This window comes from Meleagris gallopavo, chromosome 1, assembly GCF_000146605.3.
Source record: "Meleagris gallopavo isolate NT-WF06-2002-E0010 breed Aviagen turkey brand Nicholas breeding stock chromosome 1, Turkey_5.1, whole genome shotgun sequence".
Taxonomy (NCBI): Eukaryota; Metazoa; Chordata; class Aves; order Galliformes; family Phasianidae; genus Meleagris; species Meleagris gallopavo.
In genome coordinates this window covers 115,502,395-115,526,782 of record NC_015011.2, presented here as the reverse complement: position 1 = coordinate 115,526,782, position 24,388 = coordinate 115,502,395, and the positions used below count along the sequence as shown (strand labels likewise).

The window sequence follows — 24,388 nt, the reverse complement described above, 5'->3', positions numbered from 1 at the left end:
TCTGGACCCTCTCCAACAGCTCCCTGTCTTTTTTGTACTGGGGGCTCCTCACTTGGACACAGTACTCCAGATGGGGCCTCACAAGAGCAGAGTAGAGGGGGACAATCACCTCCCTGTCCCTGCTGGCCACCTCTCTTTTGATGGAGCCCAGGAGTACATTGTAGCCTAGTGTGAAAATTATGTTCTGGTTTAGTCCTGACAATAACAACATAGTAATAAGTACATTTAAAAATAATAATAATAATAATAAAAAATAACAATAATATATATATAAAAGAGAGGAAATATTTAGTTTAGATTTGCAACATTAAGCACAGTTGTCAACATATACCTGCCTTATGTGATACCTGTGAGATTGTGCCATGTTAAGTGCCCAGGGCCAGACCATTGAGCAGCCCAGATGAGCTTTATTGGGATTGTAATGGCTCTGATGCTAGAAATTAGTTTCTGTGCTGGTGGCTCTGCTCTGCCCCTTGGGAACTTTTCTAACCAGAAAAGCTGATGACAGCCTTGCTGTCAGGTCTGGTGAGGGGAAGAGATTTAGATCCTAGAGATTATGTATGGTAGGGAGTGTGCTCCTAGTTGTGCAAGAGCTGTACCTTTTTCATTTAGGAGGGGTGAGATTTCTGCAGTCCTTACTGATTTTGGCTTTGTCTGGACTTGAGAACTTTAGCACTTTAATTGTACTACATAGTTGTTAGTGGTAAAACAAGGAAACAACATGCTATTATGGCATCTAAAAGTGCTTTTATATATGAAAAAGCTTCCGTAATGTTATGCATGTTATGAGAATTGTGCTTCTACAGAGGTCTTTCTTTTCCTAATCTGACAGTTACATGAGTAAGAAATCGTTCCCATGCAGAAGGTGCCATTCATCCTAGTCTCATAATCCCTGAGGTTTGTGATCAGCTGAAATAATTGATGACTGCAAACCAATGTTTCTCCAGCGCAGAGCTTTTCTTTGCAAGAAAAAGCATAAGCATCAGTGCAAACTGTTGGCTGTCATTTGTTGCTTTGGTTTGTTTTTAGCATCAGCTGTTCATTTTGGCAGCTGCAGCCAAATACCAGCATATTTAGGATGTTAGTATTGTTCTCACTTTTCTCTTTTTTTCTCTTCCACAAAGTTGCAGTGATGATTGTATCAAACCCTGGAGTTTTGGAGAGCACTTTGTGTATTGTTTTGTTTTTTTTCCCTTGATTTTTTTTTTTTCTCCTGATTATCTGTTTTTTTTCTGCTCAGAAACAGGCAGTGGTTCTTGGAGTGTCAGGAGCTCACATCACTATATTCCTTTGGGCCTTGTAGCTTCAGTAATGTTGCCCTGCAGCTGCTCTGACTCGTTCTCCCAAGATCAAAAGCATACAGACCTTTTTGTGTGTTAGGCTGAGCTATTCAGAGCTGGGTAGCCAGGGAAACTCCCTGAAGTGAGGTGTTAGCTGAGGGCTGGAGGCAGACGTTTGACACTTCTGGCTCTTTCTACTTACTTACTGGCATCCTGTTGAGTGTGTTGGAAAAGAGGGAAGGACAAGAGATAAGGAACAAGTCAAGAAAGAATTATGTGTGATCCATTGCTTTCTCTTTTGACAGCCATAAAAGCTACTGTGTTAATCCAGAGATGGTACCGCTGTAAAAGAGCCCAGCTAGAGGTCCGTCGCCGCTATTCTCTCACTATCTTTGAGTCAATCGAATATGCTGATGAGCAAGAGCAAACACAGGTGTGTAATCTTCAGTTCTTCCTGTACAGGCAGTTATGTTAAGCCCTTACATTAAGTCATTGCATGGGTGACCTTAAAAGAATCAGCAAGGCAAGCTATCTGCAATAGAGAAATAGAGTTTTCAGTATCTCAGCATATCAGCCTGGGCTTTCTTGAGAATCAGTCCCAGGAATTAGGAACTTACAGGGCTTTGTGTTAAGTCTAGCATCAGTATAAAGTAAGTTAGGTGAATTATAGCTGTTTCTTTCTCTTGACTATAAAGGAAGCTTAGACAAATAGTCTGAATGATGGGCAAGATGAATGACACCCAAGATGTCAGCAGCATGATGTGGCTTTGGAATTTTGTATGCAATCATATGCTGTCAACCTGCTCATTTAGAGGTTATGCTCTGGGAACATACGGTAGTGTCCGAGCTCCCTCTAAATGGGAAATTGGTGGTACCTGACTAAGGAAAGAGAATGTTAATGCTTGCTGAATCCCCTAAACTGATCAGTACTTGTTTGCTTTTTTCTTTATCCAGTTGTCCAACTTTTTCACATTCATGCTGGAGCACCGTGTTCATCGTGGTGAAGGTAAGGAGGAAAACCAAAGTAACACAGAGATTGTTTGAAAACCTTATATGGGAAAAGGTAATGTGAGATAATGTCAGTGTGATGTTTAGAACTTGTGGCACATGCTGGGACTGAGATTTGCTTTCCCAAATATCACAATAAGAATTTGGTCCTGTGAAGTGTTGACTCCATCCTATTGAATTACGAGACAATATGCTTTCTCCTTCATCTGGTTCAGCCACAGGCTGCTCGGGGCACTTTGATAGCAGGCTAAAACCATCAGCAGAACGGTGTGTGGTTCAGTGTTCTAATGACAGCTGTTAGAAACTGCAGTTCTTCTCTCTTCAATACTTTAGAGTGCCTCTGTGTGTTCTGTGGAAAAAGAAATGACATTTGAGCTTTGCTGCAAAGCTAAGACCAATGATACAGTTGTCCTTCCTTTGATTATTTTTTTTCCATTACCACCTCATTGTGCAAAAAAGTATTTAACTTCCTGGGGAGGAAATGGCAAACTTGAAGTGAGCAGCATTTGATTTTCTTTATGTACTACTTCTGGATGCTGATGGCACACCTCTGTTCACCTTTTTCACCTGAGTGACTCAGAAAGTTGTAGTGCTGGTCTTACATTTGGTACAATTGTGTTCATCTCTATTTTGTTATCATATTAAAACATATTTTACGACTGATTTATCTACGTTTTTAACTGTGCTTATTGATAGAAGGAACTAATGGAACCTTAGTGCTCCAGTGATTTTCTGGTGCTTGGGCAGTCTGTTGCCACCACTGCGTGAGTGACCTGGTCCTTGGTCTGGCAGGTATTAGCAGTCATGCAGGTAGTTAAAGCTGGTGCATCTGACAAAGCATGTTTTATTGGGAAACATTTATTATCCTGTCTGTCTTGTTTGTGCAGAAGTTTCATCTGTTAGGACTGAAGTTGCTCCAAATACTTTTATTTTTGTCTCAGTGTGGTTGTGGTGGTCGTTTCTTGGTTTTTTTCCTCCCTTTCTGATAAATGCCCTTCGTTAGAAATACTGAAACCCCAAAAAGTGCAGAAAGATTCTGTAAGATACATATCAATAGAGAGACAGCCTAGGGCCTCCTTTGTACTGGATTTTTTGGACATGTTAAATGAGAAATTGCAGGTTGAACTTTTGTTGTGTGGTTTGCAGTTACGTTTGTCCAACTGCTGGCTGTGAGCATCTCTTACTTCAGGTTCTTTCTTGCCCGCTCCTCTGAGTGACCTTTGCAGTTCCTGTGCCAGCCCCAGAGATTTGAGCAAAACATGTGCCAGAAGGATTATTAATGAACTGCTTCTGTTTCTGCTGTATCACAGTCTTAATATAAAAGCCCCAGTCTTAATATAAAAGAGTGTAAATGTGGCAAGCAGAGAGGCTTCAAATTAGCTTTGCTATTCCCAAGTATTTTCTAAACCCCACCACACTTTAATCTCTTTTTTTCTTAATCTGTGTTTTGTCACTTAAATTAAGGTGATGGCATTTTGTTCAAGAGCCTTCTCCAATAATTTAGTATCTAATATTCTTACCAGAGCACAGGTTGCCTGTTCTTCACAGTATGCAATGATGAGAAAGTGAGGATTTTGTGATACCTGTCATCTCTGTTCATCTTGCCACTTCTCTCTTTTTAATCGTCGTGTTCCAAATGTCTTTTATTCAGAGGAGGAAAGCAGTCACCATCTCATTAACACAGTGGTGCTTTTGATGTGGTTGTTTATGTTATATTCTGAAACTTTTATCATCCTCTCATCCTCTTTAAGATGTCAGTGCAATTAGAGTTCTGTTTGGGATGTTACATAGCTATGTGTGTATTGTCCTTGCTGTGCTTGTGATTTAAAACCATTTTCCAAGGTTTTACAGGGAGTATGTCCAGTGTCTGAGCACTCCTCGGGAGCCAGAGGTGCTTCCTGGGCTTTTGTGTTTGTGTAACAAGGAGCATGGCCACTGTCCTGCACAGAGCCCAGAGCCTTATGGGGGCTGCTAGCAGCCAAGGCTGGGCTCCTGACCTCAGGCAAGGCCTCCAGCATCAGAGCATAGCAAAAGGTGTCCCTGTGCTCCCTCTGGTTGGTAAAGAGATGCAGAGGGTGCTTCATCTGGTCTTAAGGTAGGTGTCTGAACTCAGTGTGCCTAAGGCCGTTGTCCCTGTTGTTCAGTATGGACTGAAAGAGCCAAGACAGCTCTGGCTGGAAGATAATTAAATGAGATGAGTGCTGAGTCCCCTGCATGGGGCTTGTGGCAAGGTGGGCTGCTCTCAGGCCAGAGCACACTAATCTCCAGGCTGCAGTGGGACATCCATTACAGGAAGAAGTACTGCTTGCTCCCAGATGAGACATTCTGTGCAGGAAGAACCCTTAAAATCTAGCTGAAAGACTGGCTGAGGAGATGTGAGAGACTTCCAGGCTTGTGATCACGACTGATTTTTTTGATTTCTCATCCTGAAAATGGGGTATACTTTGCAGAGTAATGCCTGGGCACCTGCCAGCAGGGAGCAGAGGCAGTGAGGAAGGCGGGTCAGTTCTCAAAGGGGATGGGAAGGGTTGCCTGCTGTGGGTGTCTGCATGGCTGGGGACACTGGGAGGGTTGCTGGCTCTGGAGGAGAAAGCTGAAGGGAGCCTTTGGCCAGAACTGGCAAGTGAATGGAAATTAGGGTGGTCTGAGGAACAGCAAAAAGTGTTTCCAGTAGTCTCATACAAGCAACTCTGCAACAGCAGCCTCCAGAACACCATCCTTTTGGGCTCAGGGTCTCTCTGATAGAATAAGAGATGACAAAGACCGTCTGCAAGGAGCAAACACTGAAATCAGTTTTCACTGTTATGTATCCTGGGTATGCTAAGAAAATATTGGATTGAAGCAGTGAGCAATGCTCCTGCTTTCTCCATGTTCAGGAAAATCAGGAGAAGCTGTTTTTGTTTATGTCTTCCAGTGGTTTTATGGCAGATGTTTTTATCTCTCTGTTGTATCAGAAAGGAGTGCTTTGCAGTCTGCCGTGAAGGAACACTGCTTAGCTGCTGACTTTTAAAATATTCAGTGTACTGCTGGTAGTTAGCCTAGAATTTTTATGTAGAAGATAAAAGCAACTCTTTAAAACCCATATTAACAGCATAATCTGGAACTATAAACAGATGGTCACTGGATGGTCAGTGATGGCTTCTGAATCTCCTTACTCTGTGGGAGGATAAAGTCTATGGCAGGTTGTATTCTCATTGCCTAACAGAACAGATTGCTCCACAACTCCAGTACAAAGTATTTTGCATCCTGACCTCAGCTGCTGCCTGTTAGGACAGTGTTTTTGCCAGTTTTGCGTTTATTTCTGTTTTTGTTTAGCGTTGTGGATCAGCGTGAGGAGGCCTGGAGCTGCTCTGCTGAACAAGGCAGGAGCTGGCTCCTCCAGCACTGCAATGAAGAGAGCATCCACTACGTTCTCCTGTTCTACTCATGTTGCTACAGCTTTATAGGACTGCTGGAGCATCTACGTTCCCATCTCTCTTCCCTCTCATTGCAGTTGCTCACACTTCCAGTGGCTCCCATGTTTCTCCTGATGCAGACTCATATGTAATTGAGTATGAAAAGATTGATGTTCCAGACTCCTATCGTGGACCACGACTCTCATTTCCCCTTAATATTGCACATGCTAAGGCTCTTCTTAATGCGCTCAAGAATCGACAGGTACACTGCAACTGCTTCTTGTTTGTTTGCTTTTCTTGTCTTACTAATCTCTATCCACTTGGAGCTCCCCTGTCAGTTGAATGCAGTAAAGGACTGAGCTGGTGTCCAGGGAGATACTTCCACCTTCCTTTCCATCCCATTACTCTTTCCTGTAAACCCTCACTGATCACACAGGTACATGGTGAGCTGCTGTAGGAATCTAATTTGGTCAGTAGGTAACTTTGACAAAACCCAAAGAACTTCTCAGTCCCTGGGTTTGAATCACTGTGTAGCTGCAGCACTGCCAGTGCTGGGAGGGGCAGGGGTTGGTGGGCATCTCTTTCTGAACAAAGATTATAGTGAATGTGCAGTGGGAACCCTCAGCAGCTGCCGGTCAGGGTGTCAGTAAGGATGCTGACAGGACTGCGAAAGGTGCCCTAAGGTCCTTTTATTTTTATTTTTCCCCTCAAGGTTTTAAGGATGATTGAGTTGCAGGGATTAATCACCTGATTCCAATGTACAGGACCCTGGAGAGAGTGAATATAAAGCATGGCTAATGTGCTAGCATAGATTTCATGAGCTCTGCCTGCCACTGCTTTACATGACACGGTTTTGTTTGAACTCGTGGTCATTTGTGCTTAACAATGTGCTATATAAGGGATAACAGTCACTCTTTGCTTTCAATTTACTGAATAATATTTTATTTTTCCCCTAATTTTCAGTGAAGGCTGAGCTTACAAGTAGCACAATGTAAAGCACATGAGGAATGTGCCCACTCAAGGCTTCACTTTTCTGTGGCTGGCATTTAATAAGGAAATGATTACACATAATTGCCCTCTTTTGTTTATTTCAAGAAAATTCATCTTAGCAAGTCAGTCTGTAGACCATCCATCAGTGTTTGAATTAAATGTTGTAAAAACCACAGACTGACCAAGCTTTAGCAGAGACCAGAAGAGCACTATTACAGGAGCCAGAAGCTACATGCCCTCTGAAAAGAGTAATTTTTGGAGCTTGAACGTTTCATTCATATAATGTCTTCACAATGAGCTGGAAGATAATTCTAAACAAGTCAACCTTCACTGGAGTTTCCTTCTCTTTATTATTTGTGTAATTTGCTGAAATATCATTTATGGCCTTTGGATGGGGTTTTAGTAGGATTTTTTTTTTATTTATTTGTCTGTTTTTCATTTTGTTTAGAATTAGATCCTTTTTTTTGATAAGCTATGTTCAGGAGATGAACTTATGCCATGTTTCTGAGTGCTCCATTGCCTATTCTCTTACTGTTTTTGTACATGAGAAGAGTAGAAACGAGATGCTAGAAATAAAACGGGAAGATATGAACAGCAAGTTTACCAAGGGCCCCTTTTCCATTCACTGGGAAGCGAATGCAGAGCTACTCCTAATTCCCAGCGGTAAACCAAGCAGCCTATATCCATGTTTAGAGAGGTCTGTAGTACCAATGATCTGATACAGCTTCCTTCGCAATGTGTGTGTAGTGCTAACAAAGCAGATTTCGAGCTTCTCCTAAAATATCTTCCTCTTCTCCCTGTGGTTTTTGTCATAGCTGCTTCATCCCCGCTATGTACTGCAGCTGTTACATGAGACCAGGAGACTTCTCAAGGAGAAGCCAAATATCACCCATGTTTCAGTTTCCTACTTCAAGGAGATAACCATCTGTGGTAAGAACAGAACTGGGAATATAGCTGCTTTGGGCTGAAGGGTGATATTCTAACTAGTTGGAGAGTGAGGTGGGAATTTCTTTTTTTTTTTTTTTTCCCCTTTAACAAATGCATAAATGGAAACAAACAAACAAAAAAAAAAACACCATTAAAAAAATGAGGCTCTGCATCACACCGGGTATATTTAGGGAAGTCCCTGCCTTCCTCTTTTCTCGTTAAAAGTTTCTGAATGAGTCAGTATCAATTCAGCTAACACTGCAGTGCAGCTTAAATATTCCTGCAGTTCCATTTCTAGAATGCCACTCTGAGTACTGTGATTCTCACCACTGAGAGAAAGACTTTATCGTGAGACTTTACTCAGCAATGATTTTAATGAAAGTGTTGTAGAAAAGGCAGATAAGGCCCTTTGTTGATAGCATGACCATCAAGAACAAATTGAAATGTATAATAAACCTTGTTACTAAAGGGACCCAAAAGGATACACTGGTCTTCATACAACCAAAAAATTAGTCTCTCATAATGGTGTGACGTGTCACAAGGTGAAAAATTAAGAGCTCATTGCCATCTGTTTTATTATGTTTTCATAGATTATGAATGAATGGATGTGGTATCCTAGTGTGCCACAGGTAGCAGTAGCTGCAGAACAGGAGTGGTGACATCAGTTCTGACAGCTGTGTCTGTGCTGCGTTGTAGGGGAGACAACTATGACACATGTAAAATAGCAATGGATGGTTTTAAGATGTGGTCGTGCACCAACTTTGCTTACCAGGAAAGGGCTTGTTTAAATAATATTTTCTTATAAACAATAATTTGTTAACCAAACCAACCAAAATCTTTCTCTGAATGCAGGAAACAGACTCACATTTGCTTGCTACACAGGGTGTGGCTAACTAATCAATAATAAAGCACCCCTCTGTTGTTTGCGTATCTCATTTATGCTGTGCAAGTAGCATCTGAAGTGTTCCCCTTCCTGCCATTAGAGCTAACAGCTTTTGCAACCAGATAGCTCCTCTGCAGAATATGGAAGACCCATTTTTAAAGCTAATTGGTCCAAAATTGTCATTTTCCTTAAAGCAAGTGCCTTCCCCAATTTCCTTCTAATTTCAAACAAATAATGCCAATTAAATATGCTTCTGAAGTGTTTGCGGCCACACCTTTTTAAAATCTATCGTCACCCAAAGGAATCCATAGAGTACCTTCAGCAGGCTTATCATCAAGAAAAATTTGCATGGAAGACATTAAAAATGTCTCCTTCAGTCATTCCTTAACCTCCAGTGGAGGAAGCTCACTAGCATGCCGTGGCCTGGGGGTGGTGAGTCACAACTGTTAGGAGGGTGGCTCTGAGGGGAGCGATGAGGCAGGGATCTGCCATGCTGTGGTGAGGTGCCCCTGCCTGTTCTGAAATAAACCTCAGGATGAGACAGTTTTGCCCTTCTGAGGCATGTAGGCTTTGACAGTCCCTCCAGCAGATCCTACCTCCAGTAACCAAAAACTGGGCCAGAACCGGACTGTTGCTCAACTGTGCTTTGTTTCGTAGACAAAGTAAAAAAAAAAAAAGTGAAAAAGTAAATTCAAACCTGTTAGTATTTAGAAGTCTATTTCTGAAGTATTAATCTGTGTTACAGGCTGATAATGTGTTGGCCCATCTTCCATTTCCCTGAGTGACCTCTTACCTAGGTTGCAGATCTGATCTTTGGATCTAGCTTGGAGAGCTTGTCTGCTCTTTTAAATATTTAATTGCTAGACTTTATTAAGCAACTTCTTCATGTACCTTAAAATGAAGCTGATATAATGCTAATATAGGGCATGTTATTAAGGACAATTCAAATTAATAACGAAAACACAAGGAAAACCTTTCTAGGACTAACTTACATAATTCTAGTCTTATAAAATTCCAATTTTTCCCTCTTCTGTGATTAAATATATGTGTATGTTTTTATTTCCTGCAGGAGACTTACATGGAAATCTGGATGATCTTTTACTGGTATTCCATAAGGTAAGCAGGCAGTCTGTGGTGTAGCATTTTGGTTTACAGAATATGTATTAGCATCTAATAGTTTTTATCACTTAAAACTGTCCATGTGTGCCACACACACACATACCGTCCAAGTTGTTCCATGGTTTGTGTCTCTATCATGGCTTTTCCTTCTCTTTATCCTCCTGCTCACTGCAGGAGAGGAGATCCAGGAAATATGCTTACTTCCAAATGTAGGGCTAGAGTATGAACCTAGGGAGGGTTCCTTTCCATGTCTGGAATGTTTGGCTCGTGTTTTCTATTCCTTGCTGACTAAGGTCTGAACTCTGGAGCTAACAGTTCCTGAACTGACACTACACTATGGATAATTCTGGTCCTCAAGACAGAAATGCAGAGGCTTTTTTGTACTCTTCCATTGATAAAGTGTCTTTCATTATTATTTATTTACAGAAAACAAACAAGCAAAAAAGGATGCTATCTGTTTAAAAACATTTGTAATCTTGAGAATAACTACATAGTCTGCACGAAATGGAAATACCTTGGGTAGCTTGTTCATATCCCTGAACTGCCACTCACTTTTCAAGTTAAAGAGCACAGATTTGTTTTACTGATGTGAAAAAAAAGTTAAGCTCCAGGCTTTCTTTTCCACAATTGTGTATTGAACTGAAGACACAGTTTTCCTGTATTTAGTTTCTCCTTTATCTTTAGTTTGAATCACCACCTTTCATTTGGCAGATCTGAGTTTTCTGAAGGAAAAGGTTTGTGTCTGAACCTTGCATATTCATCTGCATTGGATGGAGACAGACACAGACTAAACCAGATATTTAAATGATGTAATTTCCCTCTGCTTCCAAGATCATCACACTTAATATCTGATACTGGCTGGCTGGAAGCTTGGTGGTTTTGTCCAGCAACATACCTGAAGCCTGCTGAAACATAATCAGGCCTCTTCAGGCCTCTGCTTTTCTTATTAACCAATTACATGTAGCCAGTCGTTGGCCTGTAGTCTTTTAGCTGTTATTTTAATTAGGCAACCTTCCCTTTTGGAACTGCATATTGAAACAGAACCAGAGTATGATTCACATCAGTTTCATAAACCAGACCTGGGAGGTAAAACAGAGCTATCCTGGAAGTAACTGCTCTGTTATCTCTAAATTTGTTCAAGCACTTGGATTTTAAGGCCTGTATTGCTAAGCTAGATTGGTAAATGGCTGCTAATGATAGAAATAGCCTGAAGCTGTAGAGAATGCGAGCAAAAAACAGAAGTTAGTTAATAACTAATCCAGCAGATACTGTAATGATACCCAACAGCAAGTTGCTACTTGAGAGCAACTTGTTCACCTTTTTGACATGTCAGAGGCTGCACCATAAACAATGCTGGGGCAGCAGCCATATTTGTGAAGTAGGATGCTTTGCAATGCTGTCTGATCTTGTAAGAGTGGCCTCTGTTGTCACAACATTTTGTAGATGTTCTGTCGGTTTTTCTTGTCAATGCCAATTGTGAAAACAGAGGTTTCCTTTACCTGGCAAGTCAAAAATGAAGAATATTTCCAATACTCATGACTGGAAATGATGAAGCTACATGTAGTCTACATGTGTAGGCTATGCCTTTTGTAGGCTGGTGGCACCTATCCACATGTTGATAACTAGTCTTACAACACGTACCATCAATTCACAGTAGTAGCTTTTGGTAAGTTGCTATTCAGAATAAAACATTGCTCTGAATCTCCAGAAAAAAAAAAAAAAGATAAAAAAATATGTGTATGTGCAGGAGGGGGAGATTTCAGGATTAAAGCAACTGGAAAAAAGTTTCTTTGGTGTCCTGTATTAAGGTCTGGGCTCTAGTATTTCTTAAGAGTTCTGGAAGCAGAGACTGCAAACAGTGTAAATATCTGAAATCTGATTTCTTATTCAATAAGGAAACATAAGGACCTTCAGATTTGTATCAGAAGGTAATTTTTCATGTCATACACTCAAAATGAATGATTCCCTTCTATTTGCAAGAGCATAACTTCCTGGCAACAGTTGCATTAACAGAAAAGAATATTTTATTACAATAATAATGTTCTTACTTGTCCCTTTCAATTTAATTTAATAGGTATAGGAAAGGATTGGAGGCAGCATCATAAGAACAATTAGAGAGGTCATCTGTTCCCTAATAGCTCCGTATTATGCAAGATGTATATTTTCATTCATTTGTTTATTGTAAGGTTTCTAGCAAGGTGATCTCATTTGAAATGATATTTCCTTTATTACAGTAGCATTGCAGTCTCTGAACATCTTGTTTTTGTTTCCTTCTGCAGAATGGTCTGCCTTCAGAAATCAACCCTTATGTCTTTAATGGCGATTTTGTTGACAGAGGAAAAAATTCTATGGAAATACTTATAATCCTATTTGTTTTTCTTCTTATCTACCCGAATGATTTTCACTTGAACAGAGGAAACCATGAAGACTACATCTTAAACATGAAGTAGGTTTAAAGGGATGAGAGGGAATGGTATATCTAGTCCTTCATTGTGCCAACATCTGATCTCTAAATCAGAAGTAGTGTTTTACTGGGTATTCTGGTCGAGCTTTGCACCTTCAAGATGCTTAAGCAAAGAACATCCTCGTTACGTATAGACAGTTGAGTAGGCATTTCTAATCATAGTCCACTGAATTCAGTGGGTTCACTGAGACTTTCAAAGCAACAAATCTGGGGGAAGGGAATGGATGGAAGGACTGTATTTTAGTTAAATGATGAAAATTAGGGTGTTGTGGAAATGCCCCCTGCAGCAAGGATGCTTTGGTGTTAAAAGAATGAGGGATTAGATTCCTTGTCCCTTGTGGAGGAAAAGAGATGTGATAGGTGATGCTGTCTCTGGAGGTTTTGTGGGAAACGTTATCCAACATCAGTCTGGTTCCTTGAAAATTCTCAAAGGTAAGCTGTTAAGCTATTTGTTTTAAGAGGGAAATAAGGCTGCTTAAAAATTATTGGTCTGGACTTTGTTCTCGATCCCAAGAATTGGTTTAACTCAATTCTTGAGACAAAGTAGAAGAAAGCACTTTTACACTAAGTGAGACAGAAAGGAGAAAAAGAGGGATGGAAAATTCTTGGCAATCACCGTAGTGCAAAAAAAAACCGTGCACACCCAGTTCATGATGCTGTCCTGTTTTCAGATATGGCTTCACTAAAGAAGTTTTGAAGAAGTATAAGGTAAGACTCTTCCCATTTTCCCTGTATTTTCTTTTAGTATTGCAGACGTAAAATGAAACCTGTCTGAAGAAGGAAACTTCCAACCAGTTTAGACGTAGTACGGAATGACTTTAGTGATGTAGTTACAGTTGTTTTGGATTTTCAGTGGAATAACTGACAAAATAACTTTTAATTGTTAACCTTTTGTGCTCAGCGATCCATGGGATGAAATAAATAACATTGGTGAGGCCACTCAGAAGCACAAGAAGAGGTAGAAGTGAAAGGAAAATGAAATGCTGCAGGGACAGTTGAGTGGCTCTTAGCATAAATTTCAGATCCTATTGGCTGGTGTTGCAGCACAATGTGTCTCTTGGGTGGAACTGTTCATACAGGTGTTTGCAGGCACCTCAACAAAATGTAGAGCTAAAAAATAACAGAATCTTCCCCCAGTAGCATCTAATCTAAGAGTACATTTTGCAGGTCCATGGCATGACAATTCTGTATCATCTGCGAGACATTTTCAGCTGGCTTCCCCTTGCCACTTTAGTTAATAACAAAGTGCTTATAGTACATGGAGGAATTTCAGACACCACAGATTTGGATTCCCTGAATTTACTTGAGAGAAATAAGGTAAGCGAGCATTTCATGTGATGGTACTTTTATTTTCTTTAAATAACGTAGCAGTAAGAATGCTAAAATCAAGTTGATTGTAGGAAGAAAGAAAATGGCTACTTTCTAAAGCAAGTGAGGAATGAAGAGTCTTGTTTTTCTTCAGAATCAGTGTTTAGAAAGGGAGATTTCAGTAGGTGTTGGGAGCTAATTGGCTGCTGTAAAACGACGTGGGTCTTTTGATTTTAAAATAGTTGAACACACGTCAGATACCTCCATCCTGCAGTGATGACACATGAGCCAGAACGTATGCAAAGTTCTTAATTCACAGGCATTTCTAAACACTTCAGAAACCAATGTAGCTGCATCTTTTTAGCACCGCCTGTTGTCCCGGGGCTGTGTGGTTGCCATCTGCTCTGTGTAGGAAGCTCTGCACCCTGCAGTGCTCCCATGGCAGCACATGTGGGAGAGCCCTTCCCGCAGGAGCAGGCCTCGAAAGCTGGCCTTGAGGAAGCAGAAACGACTGCTTTTCCTGAATTTAGAAGATGGAGTCATGTGGTTTTTATTCCGAAATGATGAGCAAATACAGCTTTTCAAATCGTTGGAAAATGGTGTAGATTTTGATCTGGAAGATTTATACAACTAAATGAAGGTGAATGCTTGTAAGCTGGGTGCTTAGGCTCCTTATGATTAATGTAGACCCAGGAGATGAGTTGAAGATCTGGGTTTTACCATTGTTCAGATACAGGTCCCCAGCGCAGGTCTCTATGGAAGCTCTCCCAAAGCCTCAGGGGATTTCCACTGCCTTTGGAGAAAGTTGTCCTCGCAGATCTCTTCCACCGATCTCCATTAGGCCTGGTTCACAGGCATGCAGAGCATCCCAGATGGCACAAGATATAGGTATTTCAATAACTCATAGATTCATAGATCCATGGAATATTCCAAGTTGGAAGGGACCCATAAGGATCGTCGTGTCCAACCCCTGGCTCCACACAGTTGCACTGTGTTCCAAGTGCCTATGGAATCTCACCCTCACAATTTCTAGCACAGAAATAACAATTTTACTGGTCAGTCAAGTGTAGCTCAGTTTGTTTCTTAAAGGTGTGAAGAAGGGCAATGAAACTGAGCCTGGCACACTGAATTTGGGTGCCTAGCTATAGATGCAGGTGTCTCAGCTGTTGTCGTACTTTCACCTAGGCTGGGCTGGTTGTATTGGATGCACTACAGAATTAACAGGTTGACTGTGCTTCCAGGGGAGAGTATTGCTAATGAGACATGCACAGGCCACAGCTCAGGGCAGTATCACTCCAGACTGACTGATGTTTTTTAATTGGTACAGGTGGCAGCTGAGAGGTCTTCAAATCCCTGTCAGTGCACCAGGAAATAATTTTTTGCATTGGTTGTTGTTTGTTGTTAAATTGTTGGATGTTATTGGTGGTATTTTAAAAGGAGATAGCGTGAGGAAATATCAAAAAAGATATTCCCTGGAGAAACCTGCATGAAAGGGTCTTGTCGGACCCACAGCGCACAACACCAAAAAAGCAGATGCCCATACATCTCAATTAAACATATTTAACAGTGAAAGGACTGATATAATACTTCAAGAATTTTATAGTTATATTCCTGATACTCCACTGATTTCAGCTGAATTAACCTAGCAGCATGCTACTGTATCAGAGCAGCAGTGGGTACAGTTTCATCCTCAATATTATATGTGCATTTTCAGTTTCCAGCAAAGGTGGGCACTTTGGGATCTGCCCTGAGCCCAAGTGCTGTCCTTGCTGTGCAGTGAGACCTCGTGACTGAGTGTGGCTTGCACTGGGTGATGTTCCATGATAGGGATGTGCCAGCACATCCGAAGAGGTTGGTGTCTGACAGATGAAAAGCACAATATCTGCTGGTGCCAAACACCTGCAGCTTCCACCAAACCTGAGAGTTCAGAGCATTATGAGGATTAAAGACTGGGTAGGGGAAAAGGGAATGGATCATCTTTATTTTCTGGTGACTCTTCCAATGTTCTGTGTTTATTTTTTAAGCTGAAAACATTGATGAAGCTACCAAAGTTAGAGACAGACAGAAAGAACCAAGTGAAAATACAAGGCATCCCACTGGGCTATCCTGAGCTTTCCCAATGGAGTTCACATCCAGAGCTCACCGAGGAGGAACGGAAACAAGTAGGTGAAACCAAAAACAGCCTGGTGCCAAGACCCAGTTATGACAGTGGCAGGGGCTGCGTTCAGAGGGCACGTCTGAGTCTGGGAGGTCTGTCTCTGAATAGGAAATCCATTGCTCTGGGAAGTATAGTAGCCAGCTAGTTGTTATTTAGATGCTTTTTGTACACCCGGTAATATAGGCATGTGATTTTATGCCTCGAAAATAGAATTTACTCCGTGGTTTCGGTTCTCAGCTGTTAGGAGGAAGAAACTCTGAATGAGATGTGTTTGCATGCCCCCGTGTGGTAGGTCTGTTAGTACGTACATAGTTGTCAATTAAAATAGGTCAGACTTGGTCATCAATTGTGATAGTATGCACCTTTCTTTGGCCATGGTTTTCGCAGCTGGATGCCGATAGTTTCCAAAAAGCCCCATTCCAGAGACCTACAGGCTGATTACTCAGAGCAGGAAATTTTTGTCCTCTGGCTGTTAGTTTCCTCTTGAATATCAGAGGCAATATGGAGTGCTTGTCATGCTGTAATTTAATAAATCGTGACAATTCAGAAAGCTTAATTTGCATAGTAATTTAGAAGCTCAAAATTGAGTTGTGTATGTTTATTTTTCTGAACTTCCCTTCAGACAGCTGCTGTACGGAGCAGACAGCTTCATTTTGCCTCTAGAGAAGCAAATCTCTGAAAATGTGAATTCCCAAGATATGCATCTGACCTAGAAACTAACATAATGGGCAGGAACAACCCCCTTAATCTGATGCTCTACAGCAAATGGGAAATGGAATGCATCTCCATAAACCCTTTCCAGGGAGATTTGAACAGAAACATTTTGCCCAGTGTTTGCTACAGGCTGGAATTAATACATTTGAACCTTGAGAATTCATCCTCGTGTCTCTGACTCTGCTAAAATGCCGACATGTAAAATCTTGTTTTGGAACACAAGCTAACCAAAGACACTACAGCTGCTGTGAGGGCAGCTCTGACCATGTTTAGAACAGGTATGCCCAAGCTTAGTTTAGGTAAAACCACTGACATGGGTGACCTCTGAGTCTGTGCTGGGAAATAGGAAATGCCTCTTGCAATGTGTCGGTGGCTTTTGCTCTCCTTGCCCATGCACCACTCCTGATGCATCTACCAGTCTGGAAATTTCATCCGTGAAAGGAGATATACATCTCTGAGAAGATATTGCATCTGAAAAGGTTAACGCATACTCTAAATATGTTTTGTAATTTAAAAGAACAAAAGTTTCAGCCTGAAGGAATGCACAGTTGAAAGAAGGGAAGAAAAGCTTCTTCTTTCAGGTGTTTTCTCTCAGTAGCCTGGGGTTTTTGGTTTGGCCACTAGTTCAGGCATCTGTAGCCTATCAGTCCTCACCTACTATCAGTCCTTCTTGAGTTTGCTCTTCCTAGGTCCTGGACATTCTCTGGAGTGATCCAAAAAAACAACATGGCTGTAATCTGAACCGGCGTCGAGGAGCAGGTTGTTGCTTTGGCCCTGACACTACTGAGCAGCTGCTTAAAAAGTATAATCTGAAGATGCTAATCAGGTCTCATGAATTTAAGCTGAACGGCTATGACCTCACACATGATGGGAAGGTAAGAGGCTGCTGTGGAAAGCATGTGATTTGCACAGGCACATCCACAGTAGACTTGTCAGCGGAGTTAATGTAGAATATGAGTGACTTCTTCAAAATGGGTTTGGGGGAATTGTGCACTAAATTAATAGATGTTAGCACTGATTATGGAGTTCTGACAAACACAGAAGTCTTATGGAACTTTAGGGAGTTGGTACTGGCTCATTACTTATCAACATCAACAAAATCCCCGGGGACAATTATGTGTTTATATGCAGCACAGAGATGCTCCTAGGCTCTAGAAGCTTTTTAATTTAATCATTTCTCTTCTGGCCCTGCTTGCTGACATGCTGTATTGAGAGGCCATGAAAAAATCCTCAAAAAGAGCTGTGTCTTAGATGTATCCACAATAGCATGCTATTGTGCTGCCCTCTGAGCTGTGGCAGGCCAAAAGCACTGGCGTAGAGTTCTGACTGGAAAAGTACAAGCAGTTTGGTGAATGGCATCAGTATTGATTTCTGGTTTTACACACAGACACTTCATTTTGTAACCTGCAGGTTTTTCTAAGATCATTTTTAGCAATCAGTCTCAAGAAGTATTATTCTCTTTTGGCTACGAGCAGGTTATCACTATATTTTCTGCTTCTAACTATTATGAAGAGGGGAGCAACCGGGGAGCATACATCCGAATGAATCCTGATCTGGTTCCCCGTTTTGTACAGTACCAAGTCTGCACGAGCACAGGCAAACGGAAGAACTGGGAGAGGTAAAGATGCATTGTGTCTATGGTGAGCATGAGCACCTGCCACAGATCTGTAGCTTCATTGTAATTGGATAGAGTCACAGAATATCCCAAGTTGAAAGGGACCCACAAGGATCATGGAGTCCAACCCCTGGCTCCACGCAGCACCACCCAAAACCAAACCCAATGTCTGAGAGCACTGTCCAGACGCTCCTTGAACTCCGGCACTCAGGGCCGTGCCCACAGCCCTGTGCATCCCGTTCTGTGCCCACCGCCCTGTGGTGCAGCCCCTTTCCCTGACCCCCACTCCACCCTGCCCTGTGCTATTCCTTCAGCACATTCGCAGTAATGTTTACATCACAGTTCACATCAACCTCATAATTTATCTTCCCTTTTGTTTCTGTTTTCCTGTTTAAAAATCAGCGCTTAAAAATGCATTTTAAGTACCCCCAGGTTTTGTGAGAAATTTCCAAAGGCAATTAGAAGTGGTAAATGCTAAGAATGGACTACTGTCAGGGACTCTGAAGAGCCTGCACCTGTCCGTCAGGTCTGCTTTAAGGCTACAGTGTTAATCTGGAGAAATCCTGTTATGAGTGGAGTCCAAAAAGTTTATCATTGCAGCTTTGCCATGCCTAGTACTGTGGCCAGATTTACTGGAGCAAAGCAGCTTAGAATTACCTGCATAAACTTGATTATCTCTTAAGTTCAGATTATTCTTCTAGGGCTTTGTTTTGTTTTTCCTCCATGTTGTCTTTTAGTATGACCCTGACAACACTGCCTGTTAAAGAACAGAATTTGATAATGAATGTTGAAATGCGTAAGTTGCTGGAGGATTTATATCCTTTAATGATCTGCTTTGATTCTTTTTTGTTCCAGGGTGAAAACAATTGAACAGTCTGCTTTACAAACCTTACAAGAGAGGATTTTTGTTCACAAGCAAAAACTCATGGATACCTTTGCAAAGTATGACTGCAACAACACAGGTAACACCATTTCTCCGTCCACTCACCACCACGGGGAAAACAGCTTCTGAATGTCCGTGGTGGCAGAAGGGTCCTGCCTGCTCTTATGTAAGGCTGGAGGAAGGCAGAGCCTGGTCTGTCGTGTGTTCTCTCTGACCAGTGCAGGATGTCTGTTAGTGGACACTTAGCCCTAGAGAACAACCTGGGGAGCTTTAAGTAGGAGAAACAACAGAACTGAAGCACATGAGCAAATAAACAGTGTTTGCTGCCAAAGTTTGAGCTGGCAAATATTTCTCCAGAAGCCCATCAGGGGCATCTTCAGGTGTCAGCCAGGGAACTGAGGCCTCTGAGAGAACTAGTCTTCTAAGCCTGGGAGTTATTATTTCAGTGAAGCTATGCAGCTACTCCACTAGAAGGGAATGCTCACCCATCAGCTGAAGAAAGCTCAGTGATAAATTGAGACATGAGCCTTTTTATCTAGGAAGAGGCCATTGTTGACTTGTAACCAAAATACAACATCTAGCAAAAATACTTTTCCTCCTGACGGCTTCTCATCTGACTAGTTTGTCATCTGTGCCCCTAGGGTGGTGGTACTGTTTCTCTGGCTGCTGAACAACTGAAGAAGATATTTCTGGCTTGTTGGCTTTTCAGTCACATATGTCTGTCTTTATTGCTGCAACTCAACTCACATCTGAAGTACTCTTCATAGCATAATTTGTTTTTCTCTAAAGGCATTAAAGTATGCTGATAGTCATAATAGAATCACAAAATTGCTGCAGTGGGAAGGGACCTCTGGAAATGTCTGACCTCACTGCTTTTATTACCTTGCTTAGGAAAAAACATTTGTTTTGTGAGTGTTGTAAAACAATGTCAGAAGGCATGCTGGGGTTGCTGGGTCTCATCTGTGCTGTGTCACACCTGCTTGTAACCATGAGCTGACCCCTCCCATCAGGCAGGATTTCTGTCAGTGACTGGGCAGCAGTGATGGAGTCAGTCTTACAACTCAAACTGCCCTGGAGGACACTGAAGTCTCGGTTAGTGAAGACAGATCCAGATGGAAACGTTGACTACATGTCATGTTTTTACTATATGGACACAGCTCGTCCTATGCATCAGGTAAGAAGGAAAACACATCCTTCCAAATCTTGGAGAAACAGCTTTCAGTGCAGCTTGATGCGCAAGGCAGTGGTTTGGCCAATCCAGTAGAGATCTGCATCTGAACTAGTTACCTAGCTTCCTTTTATAGTTACTGGAGAGAAATAAGCATTTCTAAAGGCACAAATCATCATTCCCTGCTAAGGTAGAGTCTTAAAATAGGCTGGATGAATCACATGCTAGAACTGCTTTGTACATTCCAGTGACTCTCAAGGGCATTTTGATAAGGTAGCTGAGGAGCTATGCGACAAATCCTACCGTGAGCACTCTTTTGAGATGAGCTTTTTCAGATGTGCTCGGAGCCGCTTCTGGCACCTGTAAAATGAAGTCACAGTTGGAGATGAGCGTTTAGGTGTCTCACGATAGATGAGGTCTCTTCTACAGAGTCCAGTTGTTACTGCATGACTGCACAGTGCTTTGGTACGTAGCTCTTTGGTACTGAGCTCGACGCCATTTTTTCTACGCAGCAGGACCCATTCATATACATCTAATGAAAGTTTCATGAGTGTGTGAGGTACAGCGCTTTCCCCAGATTATCAATTTTTCCACAAATAATTACTGAAGGCAGGAGGCGTGAAGGGCTCCTTCACCAGCCCCCACCCCACCATATGTGACAGGTTTTAGCTGATTTGGGGCAAGACATAAAGCAGCATTCCTTCGAACTCACGCATGAGGATTTTTTCCCAACATTTGTCAAGTTAAACTGGTAAAATAGATTTGGATAATAGTACATGTTCTGTCAGTTAAGCTAACCCAAACCCAAGGTCTAAATGGTTTCCTGTATGTGATTTCAAAACCAGGTTCAGCCAACTTTGGTGGAAACGCTGTGCAAATACAGAAAGGATCTGCAGGTGATCTTCAACATCATAGATGAAGATGAGTCAGGTAAAGCTCAGTAACTCACTGTAGTGTCCCTTGGAAACCTATATTAGTTATTTTTCCCCACTGTGTTTCCTCCTTTTAAGGCTTCTATATAGAGAGGAACCAGAGGTGATGTCATTTTTCTGAATTAGTGAAGGCTAATTTAAGCAGTCATGCTGTACCCATATAAGGGACAGTGTCTAACTCAAGAAAAGGTCTTCACACAGTACTGTTGTCACTTTGATGGCTTTCTCCCTTCTGCACTAGAACTGTACTTGAATTGTGAAATAAAAAAATCCCAGAGAAGCCCTGCTAAGCAGGTGAGGAATGTGCACATGTGCGTGGACGTAGGAAGGAGAAAAGCACTGGAAAAAGCAACCTGTTTTCTGTTTCCTGTAGGTCTGATTTCTCCTGATGAGTTCCGCAAGACCTGGAAAATCTTCAGTTCTTACCTGGGAATTCATTCACACGATGAAGCCATTGACAAGTTAGCCCAGAGCATAGACTACAACAAAGATGGCTATATTGACTTCAGTGAATTTTTAGAGGCCTTTCATGTGGTTCGCAAACTAGAGAACAAAGCAGCCTAGGGAAAGGGCAGAACTTCTTGGGGGTGTCACAAGAGCTCACCTTCCTGCTGTAGTCACAACAGCCTGGAAAAACAATTTCCAGACTGACAAACAATAAATGTTAAGCATTGTGGTCACTGTGTAAGCCTGTGTTTAATCCCTTTAGGATGAGGCACACCTTCTAGTGAGGAAACCAGAAGGGATGACCACTACCACGTACAGTATTGCTGTGTCACTGCCACATCAGTGTCTTATCCTCACCCTTGGTGTCATCTCCTCCACCACCCTAATCTGTCCAAGGTAGCACCTACAGTGCCATGGGAAGAGATGCTTTGGTAGGTTTGTCCCAGCAGCCCTAAGAGCTAAGAAATAGCACCGATGATCACGGGAACATTCCAGTCTCTCCTTGAGGATATAACAAGAAAAACAGGCTTCCTGTGGACCATCCAGTTCAGGTGAGGAAAACAGGGAAGAACCATCTCATTAAAATAAGCAGTTCTGCATATTTAATCTTGCTCTTTGCACGATGTAATTCAAGCATTCCACATTACTACTTTTCCCTCTTTGAGGTTTACGGACCCAACTTAAAGGAAAGGTGTCCATACCTGCCATAGATTTGTACTTAGCACTGGTTACTTTTGCTGCAGTTGTTAGGTTTGGGGGTTATCAAGCAATCCTAACTTGTCACCTTAATCAGGGCTTAAGCCAAAGCATGTTCACGTGACACGCAACAGATCACAAAATAAAGCTTGAGCTTTCAAATAATGTGTAAGTTTGTGGTCTATTTCTTGCCTGTATTTTGATAACCTATATAGAACAGAGCACAACAGTTTGAAGAGTGGAGGATTCAGATGAAGGATGCTAATCTTGAGAGAAGAGGGAAGGCTGCAGTGCAGCACTTAGCATACACTGCTTTTAGGGCTGCAGAGCTGCAGCACAAGAGGAACTGAGTCATCCAACCAAAAGCAACACCCAGCAGCTGCTGCAGGCAGCCTGTGGCACCCTCACCCCCAGCAGTAGGGGAGAGTACAGGAGGGCAGATAACTGCAAAGCACATCATGCCAGGAAGAAAACCACCAGAGTGCAAAATGGGGAGCCAGGCACAGCCCAGTTATGTGTACAGATCCAGATAAGGGTCTTTCATCACTTTCATCCCGAACTTTTCATATCCCACTGTGTTCTGCAGGGGCTAATAAATAACACTCAGCAGTGACATTCCTCTGCAAAAGCCACACCCAGCCCTGCAAGTCCTGGCAGCTGTCACACTGCCAAGCACAAAGTACTTGTGGCAGCTGCACATGGCAGGCTGAAAAAGCAGGGCTCAGGGGACCACCTCAGCTGCTGGAAGCCCTCCTTTCTGAGACAGGACATGTCAGCCTACCTTCATCTTCCTTCTGTAAACGAGGCCTGGAATTTGGCCATGTCATCCTCCTCTCAGTCCCCTGGGAAGCCCGACAGCCAAACCCATCACTGCCAATTAGTGGTAGAGCTGTGACAGCTTTCACCTGGGGAGCACAGCCTCACCCCAGGCAGCACTGCTTTTGTGCTGTAACAGCTTAGTAGCACGCAGGTGCATCCTCTGCCAGGTGTGGGAGTGTTTGGTGCAAAAGCTTGTTTGCTTAATTGGGTTTGCACTAAATGGGACTCCCACTGACACCACCCTGCCACCATAGCTCAGCAATGGCAGCAGGACCTGACCTGCAAGTTAAATGAGATCTCCCTCTACTCATGCTGTGTTTCAGCATCCCACTGTTTACCAGCAGCTATCAGAATTCTTCAAAGCACCTTCTAAGTCCTCTGCCAGTGCCTGGCTTCCATCTGATAACTAATCATGACTATCAAACATAATCATAAGTTAGATCATAGCAGAAATTATAAATCAAAGACACTCACTGTTACTCCCATTAAAAAAAAAGGGGGGGGAGGGGGAGGGAGGAATTTAATGTTTAATGTTTTGCTGTAGGTTCCAAACCCTTGTTTCAGTCTAAACCACCCCTTTATCCTAACCTATCTACGTCTAGCACAGACCTTGCCTCTTCCAGAGCATCCTGGGAGAAGTTTCAGAGTCCGCAGACTGCCAAGTTCTCCTGTTACTTCTGCATCACCTCCTCAGGCTTTCCACCCCCACATGCCTTCTCTCTCCCAGGCAAGAGCACAGATGTGGCAGCAGCACCTCTGGTGTGAAGCTCATCTTCCCTGGCACCACCGTGCTGGTAACTGGCATGTGAGACAAGGGCTTTGCTGCCCTCCTTTCATCCTTTTATTCCAACCTCTCTCTCTGCTTTCAGGTTAAGTGACCATGGAGCCATTTCCCTGCAGGAGTCGCAGCAGCTCAAAGCAGCCACACAGCTGCTTTCAGTGGACCTACTCATGGTGATAACAGGCTCAAAGCTGGTAGATGGCTGGAGGGAGACATTCAGAGAGCTCATTCCTAGCCATGAGTGACAAGTGTGCCTTCAAAGAAAAAAATAATAAATAAAAGAGAAAAAAAAAAGGGGGAAAACAAGAGAGAGAGGAAAACATCAAAGCTTTCCATAAACTCTCCCTGCACCGGAAGGACGGCAATTACGTCATTCTCAGCTCCGAGGCTATTTGCAAAGGAAAGGATCAGGAGAGGTGGAAGGGTGCTCGAGTGGCTGAGGTCTATCTTTCTCTGTTCAGAGAAAAGGAATACAGCATAAAATTCCCTGTCACCTCAGAGCAGTTGGAGTCTTGAGACGGTGCCTGCGGAGGGAAGGAAGCAGCTTTGTTCAGATTAAAGAGAAAGGCAGCTCCCTGAGAGCTGCTATCATCTCAAATTAGTGGCTATTGTAAGTGCGCCAGCCCTGCACTAACGAGTTGCAAACGAGATGAGAATCAGGGTGAAGGTGTATTAAAAATACTACCTGGTTGTTTCCAGTTCTCCCAATTCCTTTCATTTACATTCCCCTGGATGTTTCACACTGCACATTAGTGATTCACAGTGATGTACATTTACAGATTGGCAGGAGAAAAACTAATG

The 24,388-nt window shown here is 42.4% G+C and overlaps 1 protein-coding gene across 3 annotated transcripts in view; it reads left to right on the top strand.

Annotated features, from left to right (window-relative positions):
- PPEF1 (protein phosphatase with EF-hand domain 1) overlaps positions 1 to 22,938 on the top strand; it is a 29,343-nt gene extending 6,405 nt beyond the window's left edge. For all 3 annotated transcript variants that reach the window (XM_003203063.4, XM_019621801.2, XM_019621784.2), the window contains 15 exons: positions 1,586 to 1,713; positions 2,235 to 2,286; positions 5,782 to 5,945; positions 7,489 to 7,603; positions 9,553 to 9,599; positions 11,882 to 12,048; positions 12,738 to 12,774; positions 13,234 to 13,383; positions 15,399 to 15,536; positions 16,936 to 17,121; positions 17,722 to 17,864; positions 18,717 to 18,823; positions 19,755 to 19,918; positions 20,758 to 20,842; positions 21,218 to 22,938. In XM_003203063.4, the coding sequence (XP_003203111.2) occupies positions 1,586 to 1,713; positions 2,235 to 2,286; positions 5,782 to 5,945; positions 7,489 to 7,603; positions 9,553 to 9,599; positions 11,882 to 12,048; positions 12,738 to 12,774; positions 13,234 to 13,383; positions 15,399 to 15,536; positions 16,936 to 17,121; positions 17,722 to 17,864; positions 18,717 to 18,823; positions 19,755 to 19,918; positions 20,758 to 20,842; positions 21,218 to 21,408 (1,874 nt within the window). In that variant the 3' untranslated portion in view covers positions 21,409 to 22,938. The remainder of the gene's footprint in view (positions 1 to 1,585; positions 1,714 to 2,234; positions 2,287 to 5,781; positions 5,946 to 7,488; positions 7,604 to 9,552; positions 9,600 to 11,881; positions 12,049 to 12,737; positions 12,775 to 13,233; positions 13,384 to 15,398; positions 15,537 to 16,935; positions 17,122 to 17,721; positions 17,865 to 18,716; positions 18,824 to 19,754; positions 19,919 to 20,757; positions 20,843 to 21,217) is intronic.
- Positions 22,939 to 24,388: the final 1,450 nt, after the last annotated feature.